This window comes from Doryrhamphus excisus, linkage group LG18 (genome assembly GCF_037039965.1).
Source record: "Doryrhamphus excisus strain RoL-2023G ecotype Guam linkage group LG18, RoL_Dexc_Guam_v1.1, whole genome shotgun sequence".
Classification (NCBI taxonomy): Eukaryota; Metazoa; Chordata; class Actinopteri; order Syngnathiformes; family Syngnathidae; genus Doryrhamphus; species Doryrhamphus excisus.
This window is the reverse complement of record NC_136374.1, coordinates 13,761,493-13,787,736: the sequence shown is the minus strand read 5'-3', so window position 1 is coordinate 13,787,736 and position 26,244 is coordinate 13,761,493. Positions and strand designations below refer to the sequence as shown.

Sequence of the window (26,244 nt, the reverse complement as noted above, 5' to 3'; positions counted from 1 at the left end):
AATATCCCTAATATTCGGATTAACAGCTGTGGCGGGCAGTACGGTAGCGAGTGGTTAGCATGTTGTTAGCACAGTCAGAAGATCGGAAAGATCTGGGTTTGATTCTCCGTACTGGTTTGGTACTCCGGTTTCCTCCCACAAATTGTCCATAGGTATGAATGTGAGTGTGAATGGTTGTTTGTCTATATCACCCTGTGATATACATGCAACCCTAGTGAGGATAAGCGGCCTAGAAAATGGATGGATGGGTGGATTAACAGCTGTGGCTGTAGGCAAATTTTTTTTTGTAGTTTTTTTTTAACTCCACAAGGTGGTAGTAGCTGCATTTCAAGTATCATGAGTGGTCAGTATCCATTGTATTGTATTGTATTGTATTGTATAGGTTCTGCTTGTGCTGTGTTGTGCTATTGGTTGAAAATCAAGGTCCCGGAGTCTGGAGGAAGAGTACAGAGAAACAGAATCCATGTTTTTTGGCCTGTGTGACTATTAATACATGCCGACGTGGTCGAAGAGAGCTATATTGTCTTTTCCAAATTCTTATGCGCTCAAAATTATTGAAGTTAAAAAATAATGACACTCATAATAATGACAATATTTATGGTATTACTTCCTCTGTGTTGCATAGTTTGCTCTTCAGCATCATGTCCCTCGTTCCAGATGTCACTACAGCAACCTGGCCTTCTCGCTGTTGGCTCACGTGATGGCCGAGCGTGTGGTCAGTGTGGACTACCAGCGCTGGATCACAGACAACATCCTGGACCGTCTGGGAATGGAGGACACCGGCTTCGACATCACACCGGGGCTCCAGGGTCAAGTGGCAGTGGGCGTCTACTCCAATGGAAAGCCCGCCCCACTCTATGACCTGGGCTGGTACCGGCCCTCAGGCCAGATGTTCTCCACCGCAGCGGATTTGGCCAAGCTCGCTATGATGCTGCTGGGAGCTTATCATCATAAGCTTCTGGAGCCGGACTCCTTGAAGATCATGCTGACGCCACTCTTCAGGTGCGATAAAGACTACTTCGCCAACCGCACTGGGACGCCGTGGGAGGTGAATGAGCTGTTGGGTTACGAGGTGGTCCGTAAAGATGGCGATCTGGACGGCTATTCAGCAACGTTCTCACTAGTGCCGCGATTAAAGCTGGGCCTAGTGGTGCTGATGGCTGGGAGCAGGTCCCAGCAGCAGGACGTAGTGGCCAAAGTTTACCAGCAAATCATCCCTGCTGTAGAGAATGCCTTCAGGGAGGCCAAGAGGGCGCTTGTCGCACCCCCAAATCCAGAAGCATATGTGGGCTTCTTCACCTACAGCAACATCACCTTCTACGAGATCAAAGCCGGGTCGGATGGCGTTCTGATCATGCAGCAGTTTGGCCCTCAAATTGAAGAACTGATCCCAGAAAAGTACCGGACGATAAAACTCAACTACCTGGTGGAACGCATCTTCAGGGTGGTTTTCGAAAGGGAGTACCCTTGCGTTCTCAGAGTCGGTTCTGCGTCTGTGTCCTTGGAGGCCCAGGATGGACAATTGTTTAATTTCTACACGTACGACAAGCGGGGCTTGTCGCCCGGGTTTGATGCCCCGGGATTGAACACGTACAATGTGGTGCGGATAGCCCGCAAGCCGTCCTTCTCCAGCTGAGTTTTGGCAATGTGGTGAGGAGACGCTGTTAGCAGGCGTTGTAGCAGATGGAAATATTTATTTGGATGCTGTTATTTGAAGAAAGTGTGTCATTTTCTTTGCTCGGCACTGTCCATAATTTTATCGTTTCTTTTTATTTCCTTCCTGCTGTCATCACTTTGACCTTTTGAGTCTTCACAAGGAAACGAAAGTCTTTTTTAACCTCTGCTGATTGCATGTTGACGTTCTTTTCTTACTTGGATAATTATTGTCAAGTACAATTCCGTCTTATTCTTTCCGTTTGTGTCGGTGAAAAAGGTGTTCCGAAGGTAAATTCAAACAAGAAGGCGTTCCTTTACAAAATAATAATGCTTATTTTTAAGTGGGAATGCCAGAGATGTGTTTATTCCAGTTACACTGTCTATTATGGTGATCTATGATCTATTATGAAATAATGTAAAGTGATATCATCTGTTCCAGGGTCAAACTGTGACCATTAAATGTATTTTTTTATGTTTGAAACAACGTTTTGGCATTATGTGTCAAAAGAAATTTAAGAGAGAAATTACCGCTCCTGGGCTGCATAGCAGTCGAGTGGTTAGCACGTAGAACTCACAGCTCAGGTTCAATTCCACCCTCGGCCATCCCTGTGTGGAGTTGCATGTGCGGGTTTTCTCCGGGTACTCCAGTTTCCTCCCACATTCCAAAAACATGCTAGGTTAATTGGCGACTCCAAATTGTCCATAGGTATGAATGTGAGTGTGAATGGTTGTTTGTCTATATGTGCCCTGTGATTGGCTGGCCACCAGTCCAGGGTGTCCCCCGCCTCTCGTCCAAAGACAGCTGGGATAGGCTCCAGCACCCCCCGCGACCCTTGTGAGGAAAAGCGGTAGAAAATGAATAAATGTACTAAATTCATGTTAAAATTCATATTATTAAGTCGTGTTTGCAATGTTCAGAGTGTCACTGAATGCACCTTGCGTTCTTGTAAATAGATGAAAATGAATGAATGAATGAATTACCGCTCCTGCTCGAGAGGTGAATCTCTTCACATTCACACCAAAAGCGGCTGACTTAGTGTACCTAATATTGTGGCTCAGTGAGTTGTTTATTATTTTAGTGGCGGCTCAGCTCATCTCGGTAAGAGTATTTAAACGCTAAATGACATGACAGGAATGTCAACAACCACGCCGCTGGCTTGTGTGTGTGGAACATTTTTGGTGATTTAACCGAGGTTCCTTTGCGCTCTTCTGGCTTTTTGCAGCGTAATCCCTGAAAATGGACTCCAATTCATTGTGACCTCTTAACACGGCTGGGGATTATTCATATAATACGCTGTTGCACAGGTTGGGCCGTGCAGAAAGAACTGGCAGCCCCGAGAGGACAGAAATAACTCCCGTGATGTAAACACTTACAGTTAACCTTGTCTGTTCCACTGGTACTGGGATTTGAAAATGTTGGGATTGTTCTTATGTTCTGTACTCAAGGCAACAACGTTTTCATTGTTTCCTTGCAAGATCTGTTTGTATCGTGCAAAATGTCACAGTGCAATCAGTAAGACAAGAATAGAATTAAGTTACATTCAAATGTCAGGCACACCACGACAAAACACTTCACAGTGATGCTTGTTGAATCAAGAGCCGTAGTAACATAAAAGTATACCTTTGGGCAGAATGGACATTTATTGATGAAGCCTTTCAGCCACACAATTCCCTTAATCAGGTGCCAAATTGCAACAAAGGTGTACACTTCAATCATCACGAGACAAAACAAGCTCATAGGAAAACATGACCTATAAGAAGACCTTCCTTTGTAGGCCTTTTTACCCCAACAAGAAACGAGTATCATGACGTTGACATGTTTGTCCGATAGGAGCTGAAATGCTTTTGATTGAAATGCTGTTAATTGACATTTGTAGATAAGTGGGAAAATGCTTTGGTAAATAAGTTGCCAAATGAGCGAAATTGAACACTTTCCTGGATACATTTTATATGCATCAATGCTTCATGACCAGGGCTGTGTACCATTGGGTTTTTTGACTGTCATGTACAGAACACGTAACAATTTTTTTTTTTGCACTGAACAAAAAACATAAAAACGTACGGGACACCCATTTCAAAATTTTTTTCAGTTAAAATAGTCTCACTTAATTCTCACTTTATAAAACGTCTTAAGCCTTGGTCATGCATCTTTTATATCCGTAGTAAAAGCTGTAACACAATCTAACCGAGATGATCCGGTATTGATTCACAGGTCTTTGTTGTGACTGTGCACACGTCCACACAGCAGCAATCAAATTAAATACTTTCCGCACAGCCGCATGTAAAAAGTGACAGTCAAGTGTGAAAAGTCCAACCCGTTGCGCCATTGCAGGTTTCCCTTTTCACACAGGCACCATCCCGACTCTTATTTAAATGTGTCGGCCTCTAATTTACAGAAATTTAGAGCTTTTTACTGATTTTACAACTCATATTTTGTCAAGCTGTTGCAGCAATACCCCATCTGAGCTGGGTTCTGTGTAAAAGGCAAAGGTAATGTATTTTTTCATTCACCTATTTTGCAGGATCTCTGTCTGAAAAGGGCTACATCGCTACCAAGACAGTGTACCATCTGTTCTAATGTCATGTCAGAACACCGATGTCTTGCAGGCCGTGTCTTCGCATGGATGTGTGCCATCAAAGCCTTGTGTCATAGGAGGAGACAATAAGGGGATGAGTGAGTTGGAGTTCTGCCCCACGGTCTGGGCCCTGGCAACGGAGTGAACCAGTAAAGTTTTTGGGAACGGTGGCGAGTCTCGTTCCAAGTGGCCGTCCTCTGTCTGTGAGCACACAAGCTCCCGGAAGCATTCGCGGAATCGTGTGGAGATCAGGCTGTAGATGACCGGGTTGACTGCCGAGCTGAGGTAAAAGAGGATCCCCGACAGGATGTGTACGTACTGGTAGATGTTGTGCATCAGGTCAGTCCACTGGTGGATGGAACTCCACAGCAGGCGCTCCACATGGAAAGGTGCCCAGCAGACACCAAACACTGCGACCACGATGGCTGGAGAGGACAGCAGAAAGAGAAAGACAAAGGTTGAGCCCTTCAAAAAAAGGTTTGGGAACCACTGCTTTAAAGGCTGTTATTATGAGCAATGAGGGGTTGCGTTCAAAGACATCACGTAAGTTAAGGTAAAATTATTTTACTTAAATGTACTAAATTCGCAGGTTCCATGGTGTAATGGTTAGCACTCTGGACCTTGAATCCAGTGATCAAAGTTCAATCCTTGGTGGAACCGACTTGCCCTGCAGAAATCAAATGTTTGGGGGCGGCACGGCGGTCGAGTGGTTAGTGCGCAAACCTCACGGCTAGGAGACCAGGGTTCAATTTCACTCTCAGCAATCTCTGTGTGGAGTTTGCATGTTCTCCCCGTGCATGCGTGGGTTTTCTCCGGGTCCTCCGGTTTCCTCCCACATTCCAAAAACATGCTTAATGTTTTCGTCCCTCCTAGAGAGCAGCTACACAAGATAACCCACACAGTGACGAAACACAGCAGAGTGGACGTGCCTGGAGGCGGGCTGTGGCTGGAATACATTAAAACAAACCGTTTTCGCAGGAACCACAAAACCCAAAGAAATACAGCTGAATAGGTGCAGATTCTGGAAGATCTATAAAGCTTTGTGTGCTGGTTATTGTGTGTAGCTGCTCTATAGGAGTCCACAACTCAATACAAAGGGCTGGAAGATGAGCATAATAGGTCCCCTTGCACGGCGACCGAGTGGTTAGCATGCAGGCCTCACAGCTAGGAGACCCGAGTTCAATTCCACCCTCGGCCATCTCTGTGTGGAGTTTGCATGTTCTCCCCGTGCATGCATGGGTTTTCTCCGGGTACTCCGGTTTCCTCCCACATTCCAAAAACATGCTAGGTTAATTGGCGACTCCAAATTGTCCATAGGTATGAATGTGAGTGTGAATGGTTGTTTGTCTATATGTGCCCTGGGATTGGCTGGCCACCAGTCCAGGGTGTACCCCGCCTCTCGTCCGAAGACAGCTGGGATAGGCTCCAGCGACCCTTGTGAGGAAAAGCGGTAGAAAATGAATGAATGTACTAAATTCATGTTAAAATTCATATTATTAAGTCGTGTTTATAAAGTCGTGTTTGCAATGTTCGGAGTGTCACTCAATGCACCTTGCGTTCTTGTAATGAGAACTATGATATAATTGATGCAATGCTATAATTATCATTCCTCTGTATAATGATTAAAATACAAGATGGAGGTAGTTCACTTGACTGACTTCCCATGTCCACCTGCAGCGTGTTATTTTCCCCACATGGGCTTTATATGACATTATGAATCCATTTTCTTTCATGAAGCACACAGTATTTGTCATCCTTCCTAACCACAACAACAGACAGGACTTTGTCATATTGGCTACCTGAAATCCCGTCAAGCCACAAAGTTTGATTAGACACCCTCGGGCATATCGATGGTCCACACTAGAACCTGTCCATGCTCCATTTGTTCATGTTTTCATCTGCGAAACATGTCTTGGCAACCGTAAGAGAGATTAGAAGATGAAATCCAGCCAGCAGTCTGGCTGTAAAATGCTTTGCTTCCGCGTTTGCTCTGAGATTTCATACATCTGAATGACAAAGGTGTGAATGGACGTTATTGTAAGGTCGTAGCAATGAAGTCGAGGCTACTGTAAAGAGGCGCTCAACATTGGGTAAATGCAGTTGTCTACCATATTTACATTCATTCATTCATACCGCTTATCCTCATGAGGGTCGCAGGGAGGGTCGCTGGAGCCTATCCCAGCTGTCTTTGGGCGAGAGGCGGGGCACACACTGGACTGGTGGCCAGCCAATCACAGGGCACATATAGACAAACAACCATTCACACTCACATTCATACCTATGGACAATTTGGAGTCGCCAATTAACCTAGCATGTTTTTGGAATGTGGGAGGAAATCGGTGAAAACCCACACATGCACGGGGAGAACATGCAAATTCCACACAGAGATGGTAGGACTGAACTCGGGTTTCCTAGCTGTGAGGTCTGCGCGCTAACCACTCGACCACCGTGCAGCCCACCATATTTACGTATTTGACTTTTCTTTAACTTTAATGTGTGTAGGCAAGCATGATGTATCCCACCAGATAAAGTCTCTCAAGTACGGTATTCAATTATTCAAGTGGAAGCACAATTAAGAGTAGTGGTGCTACTTTTTGGCTCATTTGGGACTATCTGGTTATTTTCATTGAAATACTAAAAATACTTAAACATTTTGGTCTCTTGAAGACTCTTGATATTGGGAACTCCTGTAAAAAGTAGAGAATTCATGAGGGAAAACAACCACAATGTATCCCACTGGACATCTGCATGTTTTCATGTCTTTAAATAAAAACATTTGATCATTTTCGACCCACTTCAGGGTCCTCAGATTCTTAAAAAAATGGAATTTGTCATGAAAAATGGAGAATTAATAAAGTAAGACCACCACAGTGTATTCCACGTGACACGTCATGGATTTTCAAGTGGACAACACTGATGTCAGATATTATATTTCCAACATTCAGGCAACTCACAGAGCATCTTGACTATTTGCATCCTCCGACCACCCTCCTTGTTGATTTTAACCCGGGAGTCGCCGCTCCACTTCTTTCCGAAGTTGCTGCACCGCCGCTGCCTCTCCCTGCCCAGATGAAGTCCCATGACCAGGTACAGTACGCTGATCACCATCATGGGCACGAAAAAGAAGCAGACGGTGGTGATCTGCATCAGCATGTTGTAGATCCACAGAGGCTTCATCACGGTGCATATGGCCGACTCCTGCATCCTACCCGGCAGGTAGAAGATACCGTGCAGCGACGTGTTGGGGATAGCGCACATCATGGACACGGCCCACACGGCGGCGATGACCCTCTTGGAGTGGCGCTTGGTGGTGAGGTAGCGGGTCTTGAGTGGGTGCACTACAGCGATGTACCTTTCCACGCTCAGCGCCGTGACATTGAGGATGGAGGCGAAGCAAACCGTTTCAAAGATGAAGGTCTTGAAATAGCAGCCGCCTTCACCGAACGGGAACGGGTAGTTCTCCCACAGGTCGTAGATCTCCAACGGCATCCCGAAGGCTAACATGAGGAGGTCGGACATGGCCAGGCTGACCAGGTAGAGGTTGGTGGGGTTGCGCATCTTCTTGTGCTTGGCCACCACCGCGCAGGTAAGAAGATTACCACTCAAGCCCACCAGGAAGATGAGCAGGTAAACGCTGATGACTGGGAAGAAGAAGGGAGAGCGTTTGGGTCCCAGGATGTCGGAGAGATTCATTTCAGTGTTGAGGTCGGTGGTGTTGCTGGAAGTGGAGGTGTTAGATGAGCAGCCTTGACAAGGTGGCTCCATGATGCGGCTGGAGGAAGGACTGGAAATCAATCTGTCAGTCAAGTGAATCTCCTGTGAACACAAAAATCATTTTAACGTACTTTAGATTAATTTACCATTAATGCTTTCATTACATCTGGGGTGTCCAAACCATGCAAACTCTTTATGATCCTACCTCTGAAAAAAATCGGAATCGGAATTGGAGTAACCTGCAAAGACAGCTGGGATAGGCTCAAGCATACCCACAACCCCAGTGAGGACAAGCGGAATAGAAAATGAATGGGATAGATATTTTTTAAGTGGACTAATTATGTTTTTTATCTGACCCATAAATGTAGTTAGAATGTTGTATTAATGTAAAAAAAAAAACGATGACAAAATTTCTGACAATAACGAAGTGAGCCCTGAAAGAAGTTTGGGATGGCTCAAAACGCTCGGTTTCAGAGGGCGTTGCTAAACTGTTCTTTTGTGATGTCACAGATGAGCAAGCTTCTTTATGGGCGTGGCTGTAGGCGCCCCTCCCCCTCTGTTTGTCCGTTTACAGAACAAGCTTTGTCAACGGAATTTCCCACGGCATTTTATGAACATGAACATGAAATAGACCAGGTCGCCCAGGCACCCGCCCTTGACCGCCACCCAACACACAATGCCCCCGTAGGTGGTCGGTCTACGAGGGGGAGTTCCCGTGTGGCTTCTTTGGGCTGGGCCCCACGGGTTAAGGCCCGACCACCAGGCGCTCGTCTGCAAGCCCCTCCTCCGGGCGTGGCTCCACAGTGAAGCCCCGGTATCCCACATTCATATCCCACATGCAATGTGCGGTTCCCCCTTTTGGTTTTAGTCATAAGGGTCTTTTGAATCACTCTTGGTCTGGTCTGTCCCGTCACCTCAGACTTCGGACCCTACCAGGGGCATATAGCCCCAGACAACATAGCTCCTCGGATCACTCGGGTACTCAAACCCCTCCATCACGATAAGGTGGTGATTCACGGAGGTGGCTCGGGCATGTAGTTCGGATGCCTCCCGGACGCCTCCCTGGTGAGGTGTTCCGGGCATGCCCAGCCGGGAAAAGGCCCCGGGGCAGACCTAGGATACACTGGAGGGATTATGGCCTGGGAACGCCTTGGTGTCCTCCCGGTGGAGCTGGAGCAGGTGGCCGGGGACCAGGAAGTCTGGGCTTCCATACTGAGAAATACTGTTTCTCATACTGTGAAATATCCGGAATCTGGAATTTCCATGACATTATTTCTAAAAAGGAAAACTACCAAAGCAGCATTGTTCAGCATTGGAGGTTCTACTAAAAATATCTGACCTGTTGTACACCCAAATATGATCTTATTGGTTGAAAACACAGATATTCATTGAACAAACAAGTACTTATTGTCCTCATCTTTTTTTCCATTTGGAGAAATCAACAAGTGCGGAGCGTGCGCTATTCCCTAGCTTGTAAATCAATGAGATGTCACTGGGAAAATTGTAGCTGATGACAGAAATGAAAGCTTTTTTTTTTATGGTTGCTCATGTTGGAGGTTTAAAAACAAACACACGATTTATCTTATTCTAAAAGATGCCTTCACTGCCTCGCTGACTGTATCAACTTGAGGATCGTTTTAATTAGACACACTAAATGCCAATCACTCGCTCCTTTTGAGGTTAATTACCTCACCATATCTCCTGCAAATTCAAGGTCATGAGCTGATTAGTAGCCACAATAATCTGAATGTGAAACTTATATTTACGTATATTTCCACTGGAAAGTACAATACAACTATGTGAGGAAGCAGTCACTGCCTTTATATAGACTGTAATTATATTCATTAAGAGATGCTTTTTCAGTGCCGATAAATGAAAGAAAACATTACATATGCATAAAAAAATAACTTACTTAATAACAAAAAGACTCACCTTGATGCCGCAGCTTCTTCCTCCTTTCTTGCAGAAATATGGATTCAGTCGAAGCAGAGGAGGATGGATGGCAACCAGGCTGCAGCCGCATCCCTTCTTCAATGTACGATGGAGGGAGAGAGTGTGAGATGGTGGGTGGGATTTGCCGCAGGTATCCACACAGATGAATAAAATAAGGCTTTCATTCATTCAATAAGAACAGGATAACATATTTTCAGTTTAAACTACTGTAAAATGGTATTTTTTTATTAAAATACATGCAAACTATTTATGTTTTTTAAGGCTATTTTTTGAGAATTTAGAAGTCCCATAATAGTGAATTAGCCTTGATGCTGTCAATAGTTGATTTAGCTTTAAGAGTTAGGGTTAGCTTTAATCATTAGCTTTAATGCTAATGTGCTGTCTTTGTCAATGTCTGCTTCTGAGTATCAGAATTCTTCAAGAATTATATCTTTTTACATATACACTGTAACACTTGTCCAACCTAATAGAAAAAATATATCACATTAAAAATATGTAACATTAAGGAGTAGGACAGGAGGTCACAAATGTTGCTAACATGTTAGCTTCAGTGCTACCATTACACTCACATTTTAACAGAAACATTAAGCTAGGTGGTGCTAAATGATCAAATTTACACTCACATATTTGTAGGTGACTGGTGGGTATTTAGCAGATGTCTAGGTGGCATTTAAAGATCCGTAAAACCAGCATGACCAGCATATGTTTAGGTTTTTGTGCTAGTATGCTAGTTCTCCAAACGTAAACACAACGAATGTTGGTTTATGCTGGTAGCTAGTCTATGCTGGTGTTTCCGCTTATCCTCAACGAGGGTCGCGGGGGTGCTGGAGCCTATTCCAGCTGTCTTCAGGCAAGAGGCGGGGTTACACCCTGGACTGGTGGCCAGCCAATCACAGGGCACATATAGACAAACAACCATTCACACTCACATTCATACCTATGGACAATTTGGAGTTGCTAATTAACCTAGCATGTTTTTTTTGGAATGTGGGAGGAAACCGGAGTACCCGGAGAAAACCCACGTATGCACGGGGAGAACATGCAAACTCCACACAGAGATGGCCGAGGGTGGAATTGAATTGGGTCTCCTAGCTGTGAGTCCTGCGCACTAACCACTCATCCAACGTGCAGAATGGGGGTATCATGTACTTGGTTATTTTACCGTTTTGTGTATTAGTTCCGGTTTCAGGCTGATATTTTGGATTTATTTTCTGTTACTTTCAGTTTCCCTTCACCTTTACTTTCTTGTTTCACCGCCTCTGCTCCTCATTTGTATGTATTGGATGTAACTTCAAACGCGACCATTTGTGTGGCTTGCCGAGCAGAGGCGGGGTACACCCTGGATTGGTCGCCAGACAATCGCAGTGCACATATAGACAAACAACCATTCACACTCACATTCATACCTATGGACAATTTGGAGTCAACAAATAACCTGCATGCAAAGTCAGACATGCCCAAGCGGAGATGATTTATGATCTCCTGACTGCGTGGCCAACATACAAACCTCTCTTCCACCGTGCGGCCACTGGAGCAAACGTGAGTGTGCAGAGGCGGGGGCTATTTGGTACTAATAAACAGCCTCTAGAGACTTATTTTACAGTCAAAGCACTTTAATTATAATCCGCAATCCATATCTTTGAAAAATCTGAGTTCCAGGGTCAAACTGTTATTATAAAATCCATATTAAAAGTTTATTCAATTCCAGTCACATTCTAGACCTTCATACAGATGTAAAAATAATTTAATGTTATTACTCTACAAAGTCGCAGGTTCAGCCTCAGATCAGCTGCAATGTGACTCTGAATGGAACAAGAAATAAGAAATAAAGAATGATCATGGGTAGGTTATGTAAATAATTGGTGAAAATGTTTTGTTGTCCAGTCGTGTTTTATCAGTGTGCTAAAAGGTCACACATTGCAGTTGTCAAGGTTACCGTCCTTTACAAATTGCAGCTGTTTTTGGACGGAAACAATAGTGTTTTCCTGAGGATAGAATAGAAAGCAGAGAGTGAACCTAAAACACCAATGTGACGACAATCTAATTTTTTTTACTCTATTTATGAAAATGCTAATGAAGCCACTGTGCATTTAATTGCAACAGCATTGACCTCCCGAGGAGTGGAATGTGTCATTCCAGTAATTTACCATCACTGGATGCTGCCTTCTGTGTGTGTGCGTGTGTGTGTGTGAATGGCATATTGTTGGTCCATAGTTGATGAGCACATGTGTAATGAAACAGCAGTTTATGTGTCATCTCCAAGGGAGACCTGGACGACTCCCAACTGCTAAATACCGTACAACGAGACACATCCTGCGGCCCCATTGTGGTGTGAATAGATTGCTGCCATGTTTTTGTAGTAGAATCATAAAAACAGTAGAATCCACATTGACACGTTGACTGGTGTTTTTGCACCGGCCATATACAATCTTTGATTAACATTTTGCAGTATTGTAATGGTAATGGTAATGGTAATGGTTTTATTTCATTTGAACATGCATCAGATTACAATTGAATGCATCACATAATCAGTTCACAGTTCCACATCTCCGAAAGGAGTAGGAAGAAGCAAAGCTTATTAAATCCTACCCCTCCATCTGGTACTTTTACAATCAGTAACTGTTACATTTGTTCACTTCCTGCTTTCCTAATATAATTTAAGTATTTTTTAAATAAATTGACAGCTGATTTAGTAGGATTTTTTAATATAATGCCATTCCCAATCATTTTCTGTCAAGGTTGTCATAAAATTACAACTTTCCTTGTAAAATGACATCTTTATTCTTGTTTAAAAAAAAATGTATTACATTTTTTTTTCGTTTTTTTATTTACTTTTTTAAAATACTACTTTCTTCTCATAAAATGGCCTTTTCCCCCGCTCATAAAATTATGAGATTGCACTTTCATCATGAAAAATGTGAAATATTTTTCTGCTACATTTTTTTTATTTAGGTTTTTAGTTTTTTTGTCCAAAAGGAGTAAAAAGAAGCAAAGCTTATTAAGCTTATTACGTTTACAATCAGTAACTGTTACATTTGTTCACTTCCTGCTTTCCTAATATAGTTGAAGTTTTTTTTATTTTATATTTTTTATTTATTTTTGTCACGTACCGTACCGTATACTGTAGTTGTTATAAAGAGCAGTGGTTCCTAAACTTTTTACAGCGGCGAACCCCTTCAGACTTTTTACCCAAAGCCATGTCCCCCCTACTGCTGCACACTTTCATTGGTTCATTAATTTGATAGTAATTCTGGGTTAAAAAGATGACATTAGTCTAAAGTTTGACATGAGCACTGGTAAATAGATAAGTTATCTTTTATTCCACTCTGATATTGGCATCCTTCACTTTTGAATGAATTTAATTTCAGCTTCACCTTTTGGTCCACTTACAATGACTATTATTTAAAGGGGTTAGGAAACTCAATCACAGTGGAGTGGGCATGCACGGAGGTTGGCCGTGGGTAGAATAAATTAGAAGAGACCGTTTTGAAAAGCCAAGGAAATACAGCTGGAATAGGTGCAGATTCTGGGAGATCTAAAATGTTTTCTGTGCTGGTTATTGTGTGGAGCTGCTCTATAGGAGTCCGCAAGTCAAGGCAAAGGGTTGAAAAATTAGATCATGTCTCATCCACTGTAATTAATATATGTTTTGTGTGAAATATCTGAGCTCCACGCATCCATAACTTTACTCTACTATTCAGACGTCCTTTTATAGGTCTCCTTGACAAGATTTGAAATATACACCTGACATATAAATCAGAAGGGACTGCATTTCTTATGGTCTCGGAGGTGATGATTGACATTACTGTACAGGCAAAGTGTGTGAAAATCCAACAAGCCAAATGTGATGGTGTGTTTAGTGGCATCCATAAAATATGAACATCGGCATGAGAACGATCAGCTCATATCATAACTTGGCCTTGACATTATTGCCCGTCTCGCCTGACAATTGTTATGTTATTTAGACATTAAATATTGTAACCAAGACCAAATAATAAAAATAATGCATTATACTGTATGTTTTATAGGACGACATGATTTATTTTAACCCACATTTGCTAAGGCTACTATGCAGTGTTGTCTATAAAAACCGTTACAACACTAAGTATATAAAAAGCTGGTAATGATTCTTTTGTGTCTTATTTATGGAAGAGAAAGTGTCAAGAAACATTTTCATACACCATTGCCAAATATGAAAAATGAATATGTTTCTTCAGTATGCTAGAACTGTGGAAAGTTTCATTATATTTTAAAGTCGCCTAGTGCTATTTTGTTCTATATGCAAGGGTGGATTAATTAGAGGAAAATATTTCAATGTTTCATGCACAACTTAATTTCTTCTTATATTTTATTTCCCAGTCTAACAAAGCAAGTGATGCATTCAGAAATAGGCACTTATCAAATATAGAAGTTCCTTTCAAAAAAGACATTGGAAGACATACTTCACCCGAATCACCCTGACCTTAAAAGTAATTAAATACAGGTATGATTGTGATTGGGCTGCACGGTGGACGAGTGGTTAGCATGCAGCCCTCACAGCTAGGAGACCCGAGTTCAATCCCACCCTCGGCCATCTCTGTGTGGAGTTTGCATGTTCTCCCCGTGCATGCGTGGGTTTTCTCTGGGTACTCCGGTTTCCTCCCACATTCCAAAAACATGAATAAACGATACCTGTTTTGCTTGTTTTAATCTTATGATGAAAAATAAATTAAAATTAAAATTAAAATTAAAATTAAAATTAAAATTAAAATTAAAATTAAAATTAAAATTAAAATTAAAATTAAAATTAAAATTAAAATTAAAATTAAAATTAAAATTAAAATTAAAATTAAAATTAAAATTAAAATTAAAATTAAAATTAAGGCCAAGTGGTGACCCGAGTTCAATTCCACCGTCGGCCATCTCTGTGTGGAGTTTACATGTTCTCGCCGTGCATGCGTGGGTTTTCTCCGGGTACTCCGGTTTCCTCCCACATTCCAAAAACATGCTAGGTTAATTAGCGACTCCAAATTGTCCATAGGTATGAATGTGAGTGTGAATGGTTGTTTGTCTATATGTGCCCTGTGATTGGCTGGCCACCAGTCCAGGGTGTACCGCGCCTGGGATAGGCTCCAGCGACCCTGAATGAATGAATGGTATTATTGTAGGTTCCAACCTCTTCTCCAGTGATAGGAGAAAACACCACCATTGTGTCCCAAATCACTGCTTCCTCATCAAAACGACAACATGATCCACGGTTTCCACAACAACAACATACGTGGATGCTGTGGCAGCGTAGCCTCAACATGATGGTGAAGCTGTCAAGATACAAATGACTCCATATGGTTACTTTGACTGAATGATAATCTGATGAAATACCTGGATGCCTATGGAATAAACATGAAATCTGATAAAGGACTGGCGAGAGTAGTAAAATATATCTAAAGGCCATGACATAATATGTCCAGTTTACAGCTTGGACTGTAAAAAAAAAGTTGTCGTCTGATAAGATGTCGGCATTCCTGACAGATTCCTGTCGTTTTTATTCACCTTTAAATGCAGTCATTTGGCATAATGTGTAGAGGTGTCTTTGATTGGTGATAGCGTCACAGCTTGGGGTTGCACGAGTGCCGCCAGCCCTGGGGAGATGTGGTTTACTGAGGAAAGGATGAAGTCCAACATGTACTGTAACATTATGAGCGGAGTTGGATGTCCTCTTTTGGGAAAACTGGGCCGCATGGCAGTTTTCCAAGATGATAAAGAGCACAGACACACCTCCAAGGTGACAAATGCCTTGCTCAGGAACCTGAAAGTGAACAACAACAACACCACGATTTGGACTTTGAACTCACCGTGTGGTTGAGTCACTTGTGTTGCCATTTATTTGGACAATAGTGGTTGTATGGTGACTCATGTTCAGTGTAAAATAAATCTGCATTTCTATGGCCCTTTAAGGACCTGTGACCAATTAAAATGAATGGGAAATATAATATGATATCAGTTATTACAGTTAAAGTGACGGCATTGAAATTGTTTCTTTACTTGCCACTTTACTATGTCACTTCATCTTCGAATGACAACAATGCCTTGCTCAAAGGAAGAACAGTTGATGGAGAAAACCAAGCAAGACCAAGAATCCAGTATCTCATACAGTATGTCGCAATTCATCTCGTTCGATTATTTACTTTTTACTTTTTCTGCAAAAAAAAAGAAAACTTATTTTTAATTAATTAATCAATTACATAGATTAATTAGTTACAGTAATGGTAATGGTTTAATTTCATTTGAACATGCATCAGATTACAATTGAGTGCATCACATCTGGTACTTTTACAATCAGTAACATTTGTTCACTTCCTGCTTTCCTAACATAATTTAAGTTAATTTTTTTAAATAAATTGACAGCTGATTTTGTAGGATTTTTTAATATAATGCCATTATTGTGAACATACTGAAAAATCATTTTCTGTCAAGATTGTCATAAAATTACTTTTTAAAAGTACTACTATCTCATACAGTATGTCGCAATATATATAGAAAATAAATATAGAAATATTTGAAATATTATTAAGAAACTGATCATACATTTTTATTTATCTGTACCGTACAGACGGAACTCAAAAACGAAACCAGCAAAATGAAACAAAATGGAGAGCAGTGATGCTGGCCCCTCCTCCTTCATCTCGGAGCTCCCGCCTTCCCCCATGCCTGATTCCACACAGGTGTTCCTCGTCACCTGATTACCTGATTCCTATTCATACCGTCTGGTTCCTCCAGTTTGTTGCAAGTTCATTGTACTCCCATGTCACGCCCTAGTACTACTTGTTATTGCCTTGTCTGGTGTTCGATCCTTGTCTGGTTTTCCCTGCTCACGTATTGACCGTTCCTTGTAAGTTGTAAATACAACATGTGGATTTAAGACTCCCACGCCGCCCCTGACAGTTCAGCCCACTCCACTATTTTAGAAGTACTGGTTTTTGTGATGTTCAGGGGTTCATTCCATTCTATATTCATGTGTGTTTTAGTGTGTGCATTTTAAAGGAATCTGACGGCTGCACATTGGACGAGTGGTTAGTGTCACAGCTAGGAGACCCGAGTTCAATCCCACTCACCCATTCCAAAAACATGCTAGGCTAGGTTAATTGGCGACTCCAAATTGTCCGTAGGTATGAATGTGAGTGTGAATGGTTGTTTGTCTATATGTGCCCTGTGATTGGCTAGCCACCAGTCTCGCCCGAAAACAGCTGGGATAGGCTCCAGCACCCCCTGCGACCTTTGTGAGGAAAATAAATGAATGAATAAGGATCTGACCTTCAATGTGAAACGGTACTTATCGAATTTGAATTAAAGATCCCTGTTCTATGGTTCCATTCACCCTTATTGCTGCAGTGCCCCTAGTGTCTTAAAAGAGTAGTGCGGGTTTACAAAGTTCATGGGTTGTCGGGAAATGATGCCTTGACAGTTTTTTTTAGAAGGAAATGTTTGCGAAGCCACTTGACAATAAGTGACAGGAAGTCAAATCATGATGATTGACGTGCCTGCCAGAAGCCATGTTTGTTTGTCATCACTCTTTACTGTTTGAAGTTCACTCTTATTTACTTTAAAGCTAATCATTTGATTTCTGTATAACATTTTTATTTATTTTTTTAAATATTATTTATATATATATATTATATTTAATATTTTAAATTTTTTTAATACATTTTTTTTTAATTTTTTGTAATATTATTAGGAATTATTATCACATATCATTCACACAAAAATTCAATTCTATATAACAGGATCTTGCATTTATTTAACTGTCTTTCACACCAAACCCAATAATGTGTGACATTGCTGCATTTGGCTTCATGCTCTTCCCCCAAGCCCCTGACCCAATTCCATGTCGGTGCTGTTGACACCGAATACCGAGCCAGGAAAGGTAGGGTTGTTATAAGCAGGACACTCCCACCAGTCAGTCTGAGTAACACTAAGCGAATTATCTCTACACTACGTCCAGTAAGTTAAGATATCTTTTACTGGCTCACATCTGCAAGCATTACACATCCTGCAAAAATGGCTTTTTTATCAACGCCAATGCTCAGTCAGACGGTCATATTCATGTGTAATTATTATCGTGTAATTATCTTTTCCTGTTTGTCATAATGACTGTAACAGGAAGCCAAATCCTCCTTTTTTATTGTTGGTAGTCATGAGTGATGTCATGACCAGTATGTTGCATAAAGTGTCTTAAATGTCTGAGCACCATAATATTCATGTGTTGTCTGGAGTGAAAATCTTAAATAAATAGAATTTGAAGAAACATTTAACAATAAATGAACAGCAAATGACAACAGGCTCGGTTAGCAAGAAACAAGCGAGCTTAAGACGAAGAAGTGAATCATACTTAAAAATCACAGATGCAAAAAGCGTATATTACATTCATGACAAATTAATAATGTAGAACTGCTGGAGGGGTTTTTTTTTGCAGCAAATGCAGAAATAAGCTGATGCACGCAGCTTGCAGCTAACAACGGCAAAAAAAGGCTTCCCAGTATGTTGTCAATAATTATGCTGCGTTAACTTAAAAATGCTAAATTGTCTTATATTCAGCTGTATAAAAGTTTAGAGGTGACCTATTATGCTCATTTTGGCCGTTTGTGTTGAGTTGTTCCTAATAGAATAGCTACATAAATAAAGCACACAGAAAGCTTTCTAGATCTTCCAGATTCTGTACCTCTTTCTGCAGCGGTTCCATGGATTTCCTAGCTTCCTAACCAAAGTACAAGTGGAAAAGCATAATAGACTTTGAGGTAATAGCTAAAAAAAAAACTGAAATAGAAATTACACTTTCAAAAAAGGACTTAGTAATCAGGCAGGCATTGTGAAGTCCAGCCTACCACTTGACTTTGTTGTTTCGTAAGCTTTAGGATCTTTTAAGAAGTTTAAAATGACTCTTATTGCATCCAACCTGCGAGAAGCCTTCCATGTGCAACTCGGCAATCTGCCCACGCTCAAAGAGAGAAAGCCTTTTTGCCTTTGCCATCAAGAGATCGTGACAATGTGGAAATGACAACCGGTCTTGGAACATTACTGCTCGTTAAAGTGTTTACTTTTGAAAGACTACTTTTTCTGCAAAAAAAAGAAAACTTTTTTAAATTAATTAATCAATTACATAGATTAATTAGTTACATTAATGGTAATGCTAATGGTTTAATTTCATTTGAACATGTATCAGATTCACCCCTCACCCCTCCATCTGGTACTTTTACAATCAGTAACTGTTACATTTGTTCACTTCCTGCTTTCCTAATATAATTTTTTTAATATATTTTTTTATTTATTATTTTTTATTTTTTTATTTTTATTTTATTTCTTTTTTTTGGGTGAATTATGAGGTGATATACAATACAAAAAAATTCTCCCCAAAATAGGTGCAGTTTTCCTTTAAGACGTGTTAAAACTTAAATGGTCCAAATGTAACAGTTTTAATTTTGTTTAAAATAAATAAAATAAAAAAAATTTTAATATAATGGTGTTCTCGTCAACATACTGAAAAAACATTTTCTGTCAAGATTGTCATAAAATTTCAACTTTCCTTGCAAAATGACAATTGCAATCTTTACAATCTTTATTCTCGATTTTAATTTTTTTATTACATTTTGTTTTTCGTTTTTTTATTTAGTTTTTTAAAATACTTCCTTCTTCTCATAAAGTGGCCTTTTTCCCCCCTCATAAAATGATGAGATTGCACTTTCATCATGAGAAATATGAAATATTTTTCTGCTACATTGTTTTTTTTATTTATTCTTGTGTTATATATTTTTTTGTACTTCATCCATTTTAAAAAGTGAACTTTCTTTTGAAATATGACTTTATATTATGATCATTATGATCCTGTGACGACAATGCCCAACAAGCCACATCCATGTCCTGATGACACGGAAGTTCAGACGTGCGTTGATGCCGCTCATCTATTTACCCAAGGGGAGTTCCCACCAAGCGTGGAGTGTGCTGCAGGAAGGAATGTCGCCGACAGTTTAACACCCCCCAGCTGATGTGCAAGTTAGCACGAATCCATAAAAACCAATCAGACAGTATATGATGAGGTCACAGCAGGATTTATGAATTGTCCTTTTTTACGAGCCTGTAAAACAACATCAGTACTCATTAACCCGTGAGAAAACTTTGCTCCCATTTGCGGCGCCTTTGGTCACATGACCACGCCAAGGGGACTGAGGTTGGACCTCAAAAGGAGGTTCGCACCCGCAGGGGAAAGCAGACGACGAAAAAAGCTTCAGATCCACAATGAAGACCACACTCGCCACCATCGCTCTACTGGTTCTGGTTCTGGGCTGGACCTCTGAGGCCATACAGGTCCAGGTAACTGCACGTGAACCAGATTGTGATAGAAGATGGGAGCAGGATCTTTAAGTTCTTTCTGTTTCTTTGCAGGAGAACGGATTGTCCTTCTCTTTGGAGGCCGTCAAAAGGCTGCAGGAGATGTTTGAGAGCCGCGGTACGGTGCAGCAGAACCCCCGCTCCAGGTCCAGCTCCTCTTCCATGTGCGAGGACCCCATGCTCCCACAGGAGCTCCTGCCCCTCTGCAAACAAAGGGGAGCGTCAGCATCGCTTGCCAGACTAGGTTGGACATCTTGACTCTTTTCATGAAATGAGTTAATTCTTATTCAGGTCTTCTGAGTACCTAAGAAACGCTAGCGTGTAGAAATCCAATATGTTATTATTATTATTATTATTATGATTATGCATGAGAGCTAATTGTGCATCTTCATTGCAGCCATGGTGCCGATGGACGTCTGTGAGATCTGCGCCTTTGCCGCCTGCACCGGATGCTAAGCTATCACAGCAAACATTATTTTTATTTTTTTTTTGCATTTTTCCTTTTTTTCCACTTCTTGTAGCTTTGAAAAAAAAAATTGCCAAAAGGAGAACAGAAAGTTTATAAACGCAAACTGTTACTTTAAAAAAAGCATTTGCCGCCTTTTTGGTATTGGTTTTATATTTGGAATTTTCTCTATTGTTTGTTTTTTTTTTGTTACATTTCTATCTGAGCAGGCTTTGTGTTTCTATTTAAAATGTCTTTTTTTTCCATCATGTTTTGAATAAAATGTGTGCATTGCAAGTCACGTTTGTGTTCAAATTCATTCACGTTTCATACATCAAACACGCAGCATCAATAGACTGGAAGAATGGAGCAGCAGGAACAAAGACACTCGGAGGGAATGTTTGCACTCGCTTGAGCTTAGCTCCACCTCGCTCGTTAATCAACACCAGATATTTTATGTGTATTTTGAAATTGTTTATGTGTATAGTAATAGTACTCTGATACTTTTAAGCAGGATGCCACTGTACAATCACCTGGAATGATTGATGATGACACCTGGGTTTGATTCTCTGCTTGGTTAATTGGGGACTCCAAATTGAGTGTGAATGGTTGTTTGTCTATATGTGCCCTGTGATTGGCTGGCTGATGACTAGTCCAGGGTGTACCCCACCTCTCGCCCCAAAACAGCTGGGATAGACTCCAGCATACCTGTGAACCTTAGTGAGGCAAAGTGGCATAGAAAATGTATTAATGGATGACAGAAAGTTTGTGAACCACGCCCACTTCCGGTGTATGCCCCGCCCCTTGGGCGATGGGTAAACAGATACAGATACTATCCACTACTATCCACATTTTATGATTTTCTTTCATTTTTTCATTTTCTAGGGCGGCACGGCGGTCAAGTGGTTAGCGCACAGACCTCACAGCTAGGAGACTAGGGTTCAATTCCACCCTCGGCCATCTCTGTGTGGCGTTTGCATGTTCTCATGCGTGGGTTTTCTCCGGTTTCCTCCCACATTCCAAAAACATGCTAGGTTAATTGGCGACTCCAAATTGTCCATAGGTATGAATGTGAGTGTGAATGGTTGTTTGTCTATATGTGCCCTGTGATTGGCTGGAAAAAGCTTATCCTCACGAGGGTCACAAGGGGTGCTGGAGCCTATCCCAGCTGTCTTCGGGCGAGAGGCGGGGTACACCCTGGACTGGTGGCCAGCCAATCACAGGGCACATATAGACAAACAACCATTCACACTCACATTCATACCTATGGACAATTTGGAGTCGCTAATTAACCTAGCATGTTTTTGGACTGTGGGAGGAAACTGGAGTACGAACATTTTCCTCGGAGTACCCTTATTTTTCAGTTAAATAATAATTCAAAGCATTTTCAATATTTTTCTTTTTCATGAACCATTTCTTTGTGTTTCCTGCAGTCAAGTATGTTGATTGGAGGCACATCGTGAATGATGACTCATAAATGCAGCACGGAGCATCACCACCAGGAAGCAGAGTTCAATACTAATAATAGCGATGAATAGAAACCTTGGCTCCATTCTATGACGACCAATCAGTCAATCATGGAAGGCAATTAGAGTCGACAGGTCTTTTCAGCTCAAAAGGATTTAGCACTATTTAGACGACAACGACACGAAATGCATGTTGGCACACATGAAAACGTTTATGATTGGAATATTGCAACTTTATATGATAATTTTGGTTACTAGTTCTGATTTAGTCTTATGTTGCCACTTTTTTCAAAATATTTTATTTTCATAAAATTATGACTTTCACGTTTTGCACCTTTTTTATTACTACTACTTCTTATTACTATTATTACTATTTTATTTATTGTAATTCAGCCTACTGTGAAACCTTATTTTTATAAGTACATTACTAAAGTGTCATAATTATGTCTTTATTTTCTCAGATTAATATTTTGTGCCATTAATTACTGCTTTACTTTTTTTAATTTTGACTATTTTTTAATTATATTTTGATTTTCAAACTTTAAGGCTAAACTGCCGGCAAAAGGATTATTGCATATTGCATTATTACATACTGAAAAAACATTTTCTGTCAAAATTGTCATAAAATTACAACTGTCCTTGTAAAATGACATCTTTATTCTCTTTTTTTTTTTTCATAAATTTTTTTTTTCGTTTTTTGATTTACTTTTTTAACTTTTATAATTTACACAGTTCCACATGTCCAAAAGGAGTAGGAAGAAGCAAAGCTTATTAAATCTTACCCCTCCATCTGGTACTTTTACAATCAGTAACTGTTACATTTGTTCACTTCCTGCTTTCCTAATATAATTTTTTAATATATTTTTTTATTTATTATTTTTTATTTTTTTATTTTTATTTTATTTCTTTTTTTTTTGGCATGTACCGAATTACGAGGTGATATGACCATACAAAAAAACTCTCCCCAAAATAGGTGCAGTTTTCCTTTAAGACGTGTTAAAACTTAAATGTTCCAAATGTAACAGGTTTAGAAATATATAGATAAAAGTTGTATACATGTTTTTTGTTCAATGTGTACACAATAAATACAGTTGGCGTGTTATATGTACATCCCTAGTAAGCATTATCTCACTGCTGGTCTGCTTCTCAAGTGTATAAATCTTAAAAGTAAATGTTTTTCTTCATTTTTCATGTGGAAGTAAAACAAATGACCCGCTCGCTTCACTTCCCCAATTTCACTTGGTTGTGACGACTATCTGTGAGCGGTGACGTTTTTAAACGTCCACTATGGCGGTTAAGCTTCAAAAGTCAACAGTGCGACATCCCATTGATGGAGAAAACACACACAGAGATGCCATAAAGACATTAGTTTTACACTTTAAGCAAAAAAAAATAGAGGATCTAAATCAGTCATGCACACACCTTCACTGCTCATAAATCATTTATTACCAGTCCTTCAAGGCGCTCCCTATATAAGCATCACGGCGGCTCTGCAGGGGCTACAAGCACATTAGCCTCACCATGAAAAGGGTCCTGGCGTTTGCGTTGCTGCTGTGTGTGTGTGGAAGGAGCCTGTGTGTTCAGGTCAAGGTGAGTGTGACCTCTTGCAACTCTCAGGACACAACATTAGGTACGCTCCATAATGGAAAGACATGGAATCCGAGAGCCGCTTGAAAGAATGTACAATAGTGTGAGTGCATGATAATAACATTCTGTACATTACAATTTTGATTTAATTATTGTAAATTTTCAACAGTTTTTTGTTATAAAATATCTGGTTTATTATTGTAAAATGTGCAATTTAGTTTTGCAAAATAATTTAACTTAAATTATTAATTTCAGTGATTTCTACTTTTTTGCTCTCATAAGAACAATTGTTTTTCTTGTAATATTGCAGTATTTTAATATTGTAAAATTTGTACTTTTTTCTTGTCAAATCCAGACTTTTATTATTAGAATATTTCGACTTGATTCTAAGAATAATGCCTTTTATATATTACTATTTTACTATTTTCTACATTGCAAAATTGAAAAAAAAATATTTTAATAAAATAACTGTTCTCATAATATTTTTACTTAATTTTCCTAGTTACGGCTTTTAGGTAATTTTAAACTAAATTCTCAAAAAGTAATCTATTTTATTCCACTTTATTAGCTCTAAATGTCTACTTTTTTCCGGTACAATGATAGCTTTCTTTTGTATTTATGTCACAATTTTTTTAGGAATACAGCAGATATATGGAATATACAACCTATGACTTGACTGTCCCATAAATAGCGTCCACTACAAAGACAGATACTCGTAATATCGAGAAAATGTGGGTGTTGATGTCCAGGGTCCAAAGGTTGATGTCACATAGAAAACAAATATACTCAAGCCTTGTTTGCACCGTGGCGGCAACCTTTACTTCTTTAGTCCGAACCTAAGTCAACTTGACATTCCAAACAAGACGTGCTGTCCTCACGTTGAAGCTTTGTCCTGTTTTTCTACCATTGTACCCCCCCCCTTCCCACCCCTCTCAATATTCGTCTTTATTCGACTTGTCCTCCATGCCAGGATGGAGACAGGAGCTTCCCCTTGGAAGCGGTGAGGCAGCTGAAGGCGTTGATGGATGTGGACCAGCATGTGAGCCCACACCTCGTCCAGACCAGTGCGGCGGCCGTGTGCTCCAACCCCGTCCTACCGCAGGTCTTCCACTCCGTGTGCCAAAGCCAAGGGGCCGCCATGGTGTTCTCCAGGCTAGGTAATTAAAAATGAACTAAAGCGTCAAAATAAAACACTTAATAACATTCTCATGATGATGTTTATCTGTTTTCATTTCAAGTGAACGTCCTCGTGTCTTCGGACCCCTGTGAGATATGTGCCAACCCTTCCTGCTTCGGCTGCCTGCAGTGAGACAGTTTTTTTTTTGTTTTTTTGTTTTAAATAAATGTCTCCACCCTGCCCTTTCCATGTCTGCCATCGTCGCTATGGACACCAACAAATAACGGTCATCCCTTTATCATCACCCTGCAAGCATCACCAAAGGGAATTACATAGAATTTTACATTTGGGAGATGATGGTAAAAAAAAAAAAACAGACTTAAAAATGATAACTTTGTTGTCTTCCAGTGGCTTTCATGTTGAGCTTTTGTAATTTATTGCCTATTGTCTTGATAATAAAATTTGCATATATCTGTTGTTGTTTTTATTGAAATATTTTATACTCACCACATCCTTTACCGTTGACATTAGCTTAACTGGTTTGAAAAAAAATATTTTTCTGTATTTTTCTTAAGATGCTGCACCTTCCAGATGTGTCCTTACATATGATTGGTTTAATAGATAGAACACGTTAGTTGCTGAATGGAAAATATCTAATATATTGAGTGTTTATAAACCAAATTGCGAATATGGTGTCGCTACAGCTGTTCTTCGTGGAAACTACGGTTCCTCCCCACGTAAATTACACTTGATGTATACATTAAGAATCTATTATGAAGATTATACTAAGAAAACCTTCAGAGTCACACAGAGGCTCGTTGGTCTAGGGGTATGATTCTCGCTTAGGGTGCGAGAGGTCCCGGGTTCAAATCCCGGACGAGCCCAATTTTTTTTTTGCTTTTTCGTGTAATAACACATACATATCCTGTAATTTAACATACAATGCAGTTTGTTCATAAATAATCTTAAATAAAAACAGTTCTTACAACGGCACTTAACGGATAACGATGTTTGTGCGTGTACATTCCTTTCTATGTCCACTAGAGGGCGGAAGAAACTTATTTTTAAAATCACAGCCTCCTGCTGGAGACATCAAGGCTGCATCCTGTGCTTTGGAAAAGTCTGAGCAGTTTGCATTTATTAACCTAAATGCCTCACTTCTTGCTATTGTGGATCAAAACAAATTCTTGCCAAGATAACACAGCAGTGGAGTAATCATCTCTGTGGTTGATAAAAGATTGGCCAAAAAAGAAGAGTAAAGTTGCTTTGACATAGAACACAAAGTTCCGGACAACAAGTTCCTTACACTGTTATTCACGGAATAGGAATGTCATGTAGCTGGAAACATTTTAAAAATATATATAATGAGTG

At 40.4% G+C, this 26,244-nt stretch overlaps 4 protein-coding genes and 2 non-coding genes across 12 annotated transcripts in view; 5 read left to right on the top strand and 1 right to left on the bottom strand.

Annotated features, from left to right (window-relative positions):
* lactbl1b (lactamase, beta-like 1b) overlaps nucleotides 1–4,979 on the top strand; it is a 35,137-nt gene extending 30,158 nt beyond the window's left edge. For 5 of the 6 annotated variants that reach the window (XM_058055499.2, XM_058055495.2, XM_078798349.1 and 2 more), the window contains one exon: nucleotides 658–4,978. In XM_058055499.2, the coding sequence (XP_057911482.2) occupies nucleotides 658–1,636 (979 nt within the window). In that variant the 3' untranslated portion in view covers nucleotides 1,637–4,978. Of the gene's footprint in view, nucleotides 1–657 lie in introns of all 6 variants that reach the window. The other variant, XM_058055496.2, reaches the window with a different exon arrangement.
* Nucleotides 3,293–10,027, bottom strand: nmur3 (neuromedin U receptor 3). Its single transcript, XM_058055500.2, has 3 exons — nucleotides 9,879–10,027; nucleotides 7,187–8,048; nucleotides 3,293–4,657 (listed from the first exon to the last, which is right to left on the bottom strand). Exons 2-3 carry the CDS (start codon nucleotides 7,995–7,997, stop codon nucleotides 4,242–4,244), a joined length of 1,227 nt encoding a protein of 408 aa, XP_057911483.2. The 5' UTR covers nucleotides 7,998–8,048; nucleotides 9,879–10,027; the 3' UTR covers nucleotides 3,293–4,241.
* trnaq-uug (transfer RNA glutamine (anticodon UUG)) lies at nucleotides 4,821–4,892 on the top strand. Its single transcript has one exon. It is a non-coding gene; the product is annotated as a tRNA-Gln (tRNA).
* LOC131106219 (guanylate cyclase activator 2B-like) lies at nucleotides 9,659–20,839 on the top strand. 2 transcript variants are annotated; one of them, XM_078798350.1, is made up of 4 exons: nucleotides 9,659–9,981; nucleotides 20,130–20,240; nucleotides 20,313–20,502; nucleotides 20,656–20,839. In XM_078798350.1, the coding sequence occupies exons 1-4, from the start codon at nucleotides 9,838–9,840 to the stop codon at nucleotides 20,712–20,714; spliced, it is 504 nt and encodes a 167-aa protein (XP_078654476.1). In that variant the 5' UTR covers nucleotides 9,659–9,837; the 3' UTR covers nucleotides 20,715–20,839. The 2 variants fall into 2 exon arrangements, with proteins under 2 accessions (XP_078654476.1, XP_057911072.1); XM_058055089.2 differs by lacking the exon at nucleotides 9,659–9,981 and having other exon boundaries at nucleotides 19,902–20,240.
* Nucleotides 20,840–23,628: 2,789 nt separating this feature from the next.
* LOC131106218 (guanylin-like) lies at nucleotides 23,629–25,274 on the top strand. Its single transcript, XM_058055088.2, has 3 exons — nucleotides 23,629–23,759; nucleotides 24,727–24,913; nucleotides 24,995–25,274. The coding sequence occupies exons 1-3, from the start codon at nucleotides 23,691–23,693 to the stop codon at nucleotides 25,063–25,065; spliced, it is 327 nt and encodes a 108-aa protein (XP_057911071.2). The 5' UTR covers nucleotides 23,629–23,690; the 3' UTR covers nucleotides 25,066–25,274.
* Nucleotides 25,275–25,685: 411 nt separating this feature from the next.
* Nucleotides 25,686–25,757, top strand: trnap-agg (transfer RNA proline (anticodon AGG)). The gene has a single exon. It is a non-coding gene; the product is annotated as a tRNA-Pro (tRNA).
* The last annotated feature ends 487 nt before the right edge of the window (nucleotides 25,758–26,244 follow it).

What these genes read in the sequence shown, in the direction of transcription:
- LOC131106218 (XM_058055088.2), top strand. Translation starts at nt 23,691, where the DNA reads ATGAAAAGGGTCCTGGCGTTTGCGTTGCTGCTGTGTGTGTGTGGAAGG. An exon ending in GCCTGTGTGTTCAGGTCAAG is followed by an intron (nt 23,760 to 24,726) that starts GTGAGTGTGACC and finishes CCTCCATGCCAG; the next exon opens with GATGGAGACAGGAGCTTCCC. An exon ending in CATGGTGTTCTCCAGGCTAG is followed by an intron (nt 24,914 to 24,994) that starts GTAATTAAAAAT and finishes TTTCATTTCAAG; the next exon opens with TGAACGTCCTCGTGTCTTCG.
- LOC131106219 (XM_078798350.1), top strand. Translation starts at nt 9,838, where the DNA reads ATGCATAAAAAAATAACTTACTTAATAACAAAAAGACTCACCTTGATG. An exon ending in AGCCGCATCCCTTCTTCAAT is followed by an intron (nt 9,982 to 20,129) that starts GTACGATGGAGG and finishes TCGCACCCGCAG; the next exon opens with GGGAAAGCAGACGACGAAAA. An exon ending in CTGAGGCCATACAGGTCCAG is followed by an intron (nt 20,241 to 20,312) that starts GTAACTGCACGT and finishes GTTTCTTTGCAG; the next exon opens with GAGAACGGATTGTCCTTCTC.
- nmur3 (XM_058055500.2), bottom strand. Translation starts at nt 7,997, where the DNA reads ATGGAGCCACCTTGTCAAGGCTGCTCATCTAACACCTCCACTTCCAGC. An exon ending in GCAAATAGTCAAGATGCTCT is followed by an intron (nt 4,658 to 7,186) that starts GTGAGTTGCCTG and finishes TGTCCTCTCCAG; the next exon opens with CCATCGTGGTCGCAGTGTTT.